The 8,619-nt window shown below is 52.1% G+C and overlaps 1 protein-coding gene across 1 annotated transcript; it reads right to left on the bottom strand.

Moving 5' to 3' along the window:
- Nucleotides 1-4,299: 4,299 nt before the first annotated feature.
- On the bottom strand, nt 4,300-5,430 carry LOC135174625 (electroneutral sodium bicarbonate exchanger 1-like). Its single transcript, XM_064141960.1, has 4 exons — nt 5,403-5,430; nt 5,222-5,345; nt 4,625-4,799; nt 4,300-4,490 (listed from the first exon to the last, which is right to left on the bottom strand). Exons 1-4 carry the CDS (start codon nt 5,428-5,430, stop codon nt 4,353-4,355), a joined length of 465 nt encoding a protein of 154 aa, XP_063998030.1. The 3' UTR covers nt 4,300-4,352.
- Nucleotides 5,431-8,619: the final 3,189 nt, after the last annotated feature.

The raw sequence follows: 8,619 nt of genomic DNA, 5'->3' as shown, positions 1-8,619 counted from the left end.
GAGGCTTTGACTCTCCTGCTTTAGGCCAAGAGAGCTTTTGCTGTCAGAAGAGAGCTGAAGACCACAAAGCCTTCATGGAAGTACACTGGGCAGCAGCTTGAAGCTCTGGACAGAGCAAACAGGCTGCTGAGGGACAGCTCCCGGGAGCTGGCCTGGCTGAGGGCAGAAAAGAGAAGAGGTGAGGCTTGGCACCTGGAAATGGGCAGAATGCATCCACCTGCACAGTAAGTGCCAGCACTCTGGGTTTGTCCCCACACAGCCACTGTGGCCCTTTCCAGTGCAGCTTTTCTGTCCCCCTGCCCTTCCTTGGCTCTGCTCCGCAGGCTGGGGGCACCTTGCAGGCAGCAGAGCGTGCACAAGAGTGAGCCTTGGGCTGTGCCTTTCCCCAGGCCTGCTTTGCTTTCTCTGCCCTGCCCCTGAAGGAACAGAGCTGCTCAGGCCCCTTGGGAGGGTGCTTAGTGAGTTTCTTTCTCCCAGGCTGCTGCAGCCACCTCCTCTCCCTGCAGCTGTGGTGGAACAGAGGAGCTGCCTGGCTGCTGCTCTTGGCCTCCCACTGAGGACAGACAGCCTGGGAATGCAGAGGGGACAGCACAGGAGCCTGTGGGCCAAAGCCACTCTCCTGGGCTGCTATCTCGGCAGGGCACCTTCAGTGGGAGGTTACAGCAGGAGCAGGGAAAGAGCTCTGGAGTCCTTCCCACCTCCTAGGAGAGGTTCTCCAAAGGCAGAGCTCACATCAAGCCTGACAGCAGACAGCAGAAGTCTCTGTTCCTCTTGTGGCCTTCCACCCTTTGTTGCTGCTTGTCCACAGACATCTCCCAGGCTAGAGCTGCCCTAGAGCTAACTCTGCCTCTTGCTTTCCTCTCCAGGCCCTGAGGAAGACCAATCCAGAGCTGCTGGGGATTTGCCATGGACATCTCCTGCTCTTCCCTCAGCTCTGCCTCAAGCCCCACACCCCCTGCCAGGGCAAGGTTGTGCCCAATGGTGATGCTCAGCAGAAGGATTATTGAAGTGGACCAAATCACACAAGCACAGAATGTTAGGGGTTGGGAGGTGCCTCGAAGGATCACCCAGCCCAACCCCCTGCAGAGCAGATCACACAGGATCACCTCCAGCCTCTTCCAGTCCTCTGTCACCTTCACAGTGTTTATGTGGAACTTGCTATGCCTCAACTTCCACCCTTTGCCCCCTGGGCACCACGGGCAGAGCCTGGCTCCATGCTCTTGGCACTCACCCTTCCCATACTTATCAGCATGTGTGAGGGCAGCCCTCAGGCTCCTCTGCTGCAGGCTAAAGCTCCCAGCCCCTCAGGCTCTCCTCCCAGGGTGCTGTTCTGAGTGCTGGCATGGGGCACTGGCTATGTTTCCAGCCACCCAGTGGTTGCTGCTGCCGTTGGAAGCAGCCAGCTTGGTCCTGCTGGGTTCGTGGCAGCGATGGAATCGACCTGCCAGGCTCTGCCAGATTTACACTGCAGCCATTGCCCCCCACGGGGCAGAGGCTTTGCCCCCTTGGCCTGTCTGACTGCAGCACACATTTCACACTCTTGCATCAGCTCTGCAGCAGTCTCCACGGTTAACTCCACCCCTCCATCTCAAGCCCACCTCTGTCTTGCATCCTTTCCCTGATGGCCTGAGGCCAAGGAGAGAAAAGGAAGAGAGCAGCAGAATTGTCCTCCAAATCCTTCCTTTCTCTTCTCTCCTAGCAGAGAAAACACAGAGGAGGAGGCAGAGAAATGTCTTTCAACTCCTTCTCTTTTCCAAGCAGAGAAGAATCAGAAAGCAAAGCAAAAGAAGTGGAAAGATATTTTTTTCTCTCCCTTCACTTCTTTATTTTTCCTTTTCTCTCTTTTCTTTTCTTTTCTTTTTTTCTTTTTGTCTCTTTTCTTCTCTTCTGTTTTTCTTCTCCTTTTCTTCTCTATTCTTTGGTTTCTTGTCTTTGCTTTTCTTTTTTCTCTTATTTTCTGGTTTTCTTCTCTTTTCTATTTTTTTCCATCTTCTATTCTTCTCTTTTCTTTTTCTTCTCTTTTCCTTTCTTGTCTTTTCTTTTCTCTTCTTATCTTTTCCAGTGTTTCTTTTCTTCTCTTCTTCTCTTTTTTTTTTCTTTTCTATTCCCTTTCCTTTTCTCTTCTTTACTTTTTTCTTTTCTTCTTCTCTTTTTCTTCCCTTTTCATCTCTTTTCTTCTCTTTTCTCTTTCATTCTGTTTTCCTTTCCTTTCCCTTCCTTTCCCTCAGCTGTTCCCCTCCAGCTGTTGCTAGATAAACATACACATTCCTCTCAGGAGCTGCAGTCCGTGGCCATTTGGCTTCTTCCTAACAATTTCCCTTTCTCTTCATTTGCCCTTCTTTCTACCCACCATAGATAGGGAACTTCCTTTGGATCATAACAAGTGATTGTTCACTTCTCATCACACCTCGCATATTCTGTTTGGTTTTGAAAACAGGGATCTAACTTTTGTCCTTTGCACTCATAAATTGTATGGTACACCAGTGTCTGAGACACAGTTTTGCCCCTCGAGTTGCAGCAATGCAGTCACTGCAGTTCTGGGTTTGTCCCAGTGCCAGGAGCCTTAACCCAGATATGCACAGAAGAGGTCCGGTCAGGGCCATGTTACTCGGCGGTCACAGCCCAGAGGGGTTGCAGCCCTCAGCAGACCTTCAGATGCAGCACTGGTTCCCACTCTGGTCTTGCCCTCTTTTCATTTCTTTGGGTGCCTCTCACTGCCCTTTTTACTTCTCTTGAAATATGTGTCTGTCATGGAGGGGTATTCTGCCGCCTACACCGATTGTGGCGGAGAGGAGAAATTAATTGGTGCAAGATTCTATTCTATAAAAATATATATTTATTAAACTCACTATTCTGAACTCTGCCACCCCCAACCACTGTATTTAATATTAAAAGGATTCTACACAGTCATGGAAACATTCTAGGATTAATACCACACTATAACTGATTAATAACCAGCAAACATTCAAACTATAAACAGAGAGAGGATTTTTCCCCGCAGCTTAATGCCGCTTGGGGTCTATATAGTATTCGCCCAGCAGAGTGGGCTGAAAGCTCTTTCTGCTCTATGGCAGAAGCAACAGATATTACAGAGGCATTAAAGCATTCCCTTACAATTCTTATTAAGCAATAATCACCCTCCAGGGCTACGTCACAGCCTATTACTAGTGTCCAAACTTCAGGGGAGTCTGCCTGCAGACTTTGAGGCTGGAATCCTCCTGGCTTGAGGGGAAAGGAGATTCTTCCCAGCTCAGGGGAAATGACTGTGCTAGTTTGAAGCAGACTAGAATGTTTTGCTGAGAAGAACTATATTACAGGCTGTGAAAGGAAAACAATGGTGCTGTCTACTTCCCTCACAGCCTTGCTGAGATGCATAGGAACAAGAAACGAAAACATTAGATAACCACTCTCACACTTGCCTTCACTCTCGCTGGGGCTACTGGCCAAACTGCATCTCCCTAACCTCACACTCCATTTTGGGCTAACACACTTTGCTTCTTAACCTCTGGCCGAACCTCTATTCTTCTCTGGGACTGGGGTAAGGTTGAGAGGGGTAGGGGGAAGGTGAAGGGGTGGTTGAGAGCCCCTCCTGGGGACTCAGGTTTCTGGGAGGGGAGTTGTGTTTCTGTATTACGTTTTACCTTGTACATCTCTGTCTATAACTGTATGTACTGTAACTAACTTCTTGTATATTGTGCCAGCTGTAACTAAAAGCTTCATTCATATTTCCAGAGCTGGCTGAGTCTAGTCTGGGTGATTTCTAAAGTGTGGGGGGCGGGGAACACCCAAACCATTACAATGACTGTCTCAGACCTTGTGCTGCTGTCTTCTTCTGGGCACTCTCTCCAGGGATACATAGGCAGGATCTCAGGTGCAGAGTCAGGATGCCATGCTGTCTCAGAACAATGCAATGCTGGCTACTCAGGCCGATCATGAGAGGTTGATGAGAGGCTGCCTGGCAAAAGAGATTTCCCCTTCCAGCACAGATCAGGCTAAGAGGTGCCCGCGGCTGTGCTCAGAGGAAAGCAAAGCTTCCCTCGTTCCCAAACCAGAGCAATCTGTCTCATCTTCCCTGGACATTCACACGCTCGTGGTTCATTCACTGCTGCTGCTGCTGCTGCTGCTGCTGCTTGGCTTTGACCCTGAAACCCTGAACTGACCTCCCACCCCCCCCCTCTATCCTTCAGAGGCCGTGCAGCATCCCGTGCTAAAGCAGCAGCCTGAGACATCTCTGACACAGAAGGCAATGGCAATCTAACCACTGCCACTAAGAACAGCAAAGGCAAAAGATCTCCTCTTCATGGTTGTCTTCTTGGGCAGGCTCTCACAGCAGCTGGCTCTGGCAGGCAGCCTTACTTGCAGAACTGGTAGATGATCTTCTCAAAGACAAGGACGGGCCCGGTGCTGCCGAGGATGGTGAGAGGCTGGCCCGCAAAGAGGCAGTAGAGCACACCGGACAGGCAGGCACCCAGCAGGGACTCCATGGCACCCTGCCCGGGGAAGAGAGGCAGCAGTGAGGAGAGAAATCATCAGGGGAGCAAAACACCCAACAGCAAGGCAAAGTGACTGCAGCAGGGACTGGTGCCCGAGTTTGGGCCCCTCGCCAGCCCAGAGAGGTGCTCACGATGTGGCCTTCGGTCGCCTCCCCCAGCAGTCCCCCAAAGGTGATGACCGGGGACATGCAGGCACAGTAGAGGAAGAGGAAGGACGCCAGACACTGCAGGCTGAGAGCATCGCGAAAGTTGCTCCAGTACCACAGGGCTCTGCACTTCACGTCCCGGATGAGCCCTCCACAGAGCCTAGAGGAAAGAACAACTCCTGCCACTGCTCCTGCAGGCGGCTCCCTGCCGCAAGTCTGCTCCAGCTCATTTCGTACCCGCTGCAATGGGAGGCACACAGAAAAGCTCCTCCAACAAGGGGAGGCCTGACCTGAGAGCCCCTCCCCTCTCACCCAAGCAGTCTCTTGCCTTGAGAAGCAGCAGACCTCTACCCGCAGGCCTTGACACCTCTGCTGCCACCCCGACTCAAGGAGACCCAGGTGCGATGATGCTGTGCCTGAGCCCAGCTGCCCACGTCTGCCACCCGCCCAGCCCCGGGGACATAGGTGGGGTCGTGCAGCCCTCCAGTGAAGCAGCTAAGCCCAGACACCTGCTAGCAGGGAAGGTGCATGCTGACGTTGCAAAGGCCACCAGAACAAACCCCGCCCTGGCAAAGCTCTCACCTGCCCGTCCACTCCAGCTCAGGACCAGTGTGTCTCCCCGGCTGGCTTGGCAAAGCGCTGCCATCGACAGCTCCTGGCGTCTTCCTGTGCTCCTGTGGCCGTGGAAGCAAGGTAAAGATGCCCACTTGTGACCACAGGCTTGCTTTGCTCCTGCTCTGGCTGTGTGACTGTCAGGTGGGACCCTGAGAGTCTGTCCCCCTGAGCAGCATCCCCAGCTGCTGTCAAAGGCCTGCACAACACCTCACCTGGTGCCACAGCCTTGGGCAGCCAGCAGCTCCTCTCCTTCTTCTTCTGATGCTGATGCTGCATCAGAAGAACTTCTCGGACTCTTGCCCACGCCTGTTCCTCAGGCCCTGTGAGCTGTCCTTGCTGCTGCAGGATGGCATCTGGGGGTGGCAAAGGGAAGGAGGGGACTCAGAGCACCAACCTCCCATCCCCCAAGCCTGTTTCTAATTGCGACCTGCCAAGCCCCAACACCTTCTGCAGTCGCTTCTCTAACCCCACAAATGGCTTCCAGAAGGATGCCGCCCTCGAGGGCAAACCTGGTGCGAGGGTTGGACGTCTGCTCTGCAGCCGAGCCACACCTTGCACACAGCAGCACTTGTGGGAAGGGCCCTGCCACTGGGGCAGGCTTTGAGCGGGGAGTGGAGGGCACCACGGCGAGAGGACTGTGGCCGTTGCCAGAGGGACACAGAGCCCACGGTACCTGCAATCTCCTCCATGCTGCTGGCACTGATGTCCAGCAGCACCGTCCCACTGGTGATGAAGCTCTTCAGCTCCAAGAGGCTGGGCAGGGGCAGTGTGCCCACGTAGGGCTTGCTCCAGCGCTCACCGCCGTCTTCCACGTCCTCCTCAAACTTCAACCACCTGCGGACATGCAACATCATCAGCCCCAGTCGTGGGAAAAGTACCCCCAGCTTTGCCACCCCTTTGATAGAGCTGCGGGGGAGCAAGAGAAGAAGGCTCCTGGCATCAGCAGCTGGGACAGCTTTGCATGCCAGAGGCAGAAAGAAGAGCTGGCGAGTGCTGCTGGCCCTCCCTCTCCCTCTCTCTCCCCTTCTCTCTCTCTTCCTCTGGTTTCTTCAACTTATCTTTTAATAAATACTTTTGTGGTGCTATCTGGTCTGGCTTGCACCTTAGTTTTGTGAAAAATGGTACCCGCATCAATATGAGACAGGGAAGAGCAGAATCTAAAAATATGAGAAAATGAAAATATGACAATGTGAGAATGGCAGAGCAGGGAGTGTTGGAGCTAACTAAGCAGGAGACGTTGAATGCTACAAGTGGTAACACAGAGTACTGTGGAAAGATAGCCCCTGTCAACATGGGATGTGAGCAAAACAGGGGAGCATGGCTGTGTCGGAGCTAAGCTGGAGACGTTGGAACCTACAAGCGATAACAGAAAACGCCGTGAAGAGATCGCAGCCTGTCAATGGGGGACGTGAACAAAACAGGGGTGTGTCAGAGCTCACTGAAGCGAAGCCAGGGACGAACAATAACAGAGAAGCGCCATGAGCATGGCAGAGAAGAAACTAAAAAGCGCACGAACGTGAAGACGCAAAGAGCGAGTCATAAGGACACCTGAGGAAGACTCGTTACTTCAGCCTCACGACCACCAGAGAGACCCCCAGGAGGATTAGCAGGCATGTGCAACAGCTCCAGGAAGAACTGCACCCGTTTCTGGAAATGATAGAATATGGATTACACTGCTCTATGAATGTGTATCTGAGCGGGAGATAAAAGCCTTGCAGCCACGTGTGTACAGTGTGCAGCTGCGGAGATAAACTGCCCTGCGCCCAGCGCTGCTCCTTGCTTGCCAAAATAAAACTCCTTCAACTTAGCTCTAAGTTTTGGTGGCTCATATTTAACAGTTTGGGGGCTCGTCTGGGATCACCAGAACTCCGCAGACTAAGAACCTAGGACGGAAAGGTGCACCTCCGCCACTTTTGGCAGACCCTCCTACCACGCTTAGGCTGCGAACTGGCAGTGATGTTTTAGACCTGGAAAGGCAAGCAGGGGGAAAAAAAAAATTAAAACTGAGAAATTTGTGAGTTCGCCGCCAAGAGACACGTTGAGACCTGTAATGCTGCGCGCCAAGATCCGAACGAAGAAGCCTTGGAGTGTGAGTACAAAGCGTGTCCGTTCGGTCGGGTGGGATTCGGCTGTCTGAAATGCGTGAGACGGAACGCAGCTCCGAAGCGAGTGCGGAGGCTTTTCAGTACCGCGGGTTCCAATCCCTCGCAAGAGGCTTGGCCGGGGAAAAACCGAAGCAAGTGCAAACACGACTGGACAGCCATGGGACAAAACCACTTCCAAGGGGCGGGAGGATAGGAAGGGACCCAAAAGTTCAAAAAAAAGATTGCCAGACATTCCCCCAGAGAGTCCGTTAGGGACAAGGATTGTAAACTGGAATAATAAAGAAGAATCAAATATCTATTGGTCATAGCAGAGCAGCTGACAGGATGGGTAGAAGCCTTCCCATCAACTCGGGCAACTGCAGCAGTGGTAGCAAAGTTCCTCTTGGAACAACTGATTCCCAGATATGGAGTAATACAAGTAAGTAATAGATTCAGACAAAGGTTCACATTTTACCTCCAGAGTAATTAGACTTCTAAGTGATGCGCTGGGGACCCGGTGGGAATGCCATACCCCATGGCACCCCCAGAGCTCAGGCAAAGGTGAAAGAATGAATCAAACTCTGAAACAGCAGTTAACCAAATTGATGATAGAAACTTCAGCTTTCTCGGGTCAAATGCCTTCCCTTAGCATTACTAAATGTACGAACCGAACCCCAAAGTGAGACAGGATTGTCAGCACATGAGATGATGTTTGGAATGCCATATACTCAGGGGATGCCTATGAATGAAAAGCTAGTCGGAGACTTCAACATCTCTAAATATGTTAAAGCCTTGGCAGAAAGAATACAGGAGCTCAGAGATATTGGTGTTTAAAATCAAACACCACTCTTAGGTTTCTCAGTGCATGACTGTGGTGGAGGGCCTGTAGGCCTGAACAGAGGCTTTTTTATGCCTCTATATGCCTGCACATGTTTTTCCACCAGGACCCCTGGTTGTAAACACGGTGTGTAAGCCACACACACCCAGATCATGTCCCCCTGGGGCCAACCCATGTGATCTCCATACTTGGGAAAGTCCAGGCAAGAGCCTCCTGCCTATTATGGTAAGGTTTGGCTAACTGCCAACCTGATTGGTCACTCTGGTGGCCAAAGGGCGCATTAATCTCGGCCCACAGTCCATAAAGAGGGGTGCACAGATGCACCACGTGTTCAGATTCAGCTCTGTTCAGATCTATTCAGCTCAGTTCAGCTCAGCTCTGACCCTGCCTGCAGTGCAGCTCAGCTCTCTGACCCACCTGCAAGGATCAGACACAGAGTCTGA

The sequence above is a fragment of the Pogoniulus pusillus genome, unplaced genomic scaffold, assembly GCF_015220805.1.
Source record: "Pogoniulus pusillus isolate bPogPus1 unplaced genomic scaffold, bPogPus1.pri scaffold_95_arrow_ctg1, whole genome shotgun sequence".
Taxonomy (NCBI): Eukaryota; Metazoa; Chordata; class Aves; order Piciformes; family Lybiidae; genus Pogoniulus; species Pogoniulus pusillus.
This window is presented reverse-complemented; position numbering and strand designations above follow the sequence as displayed.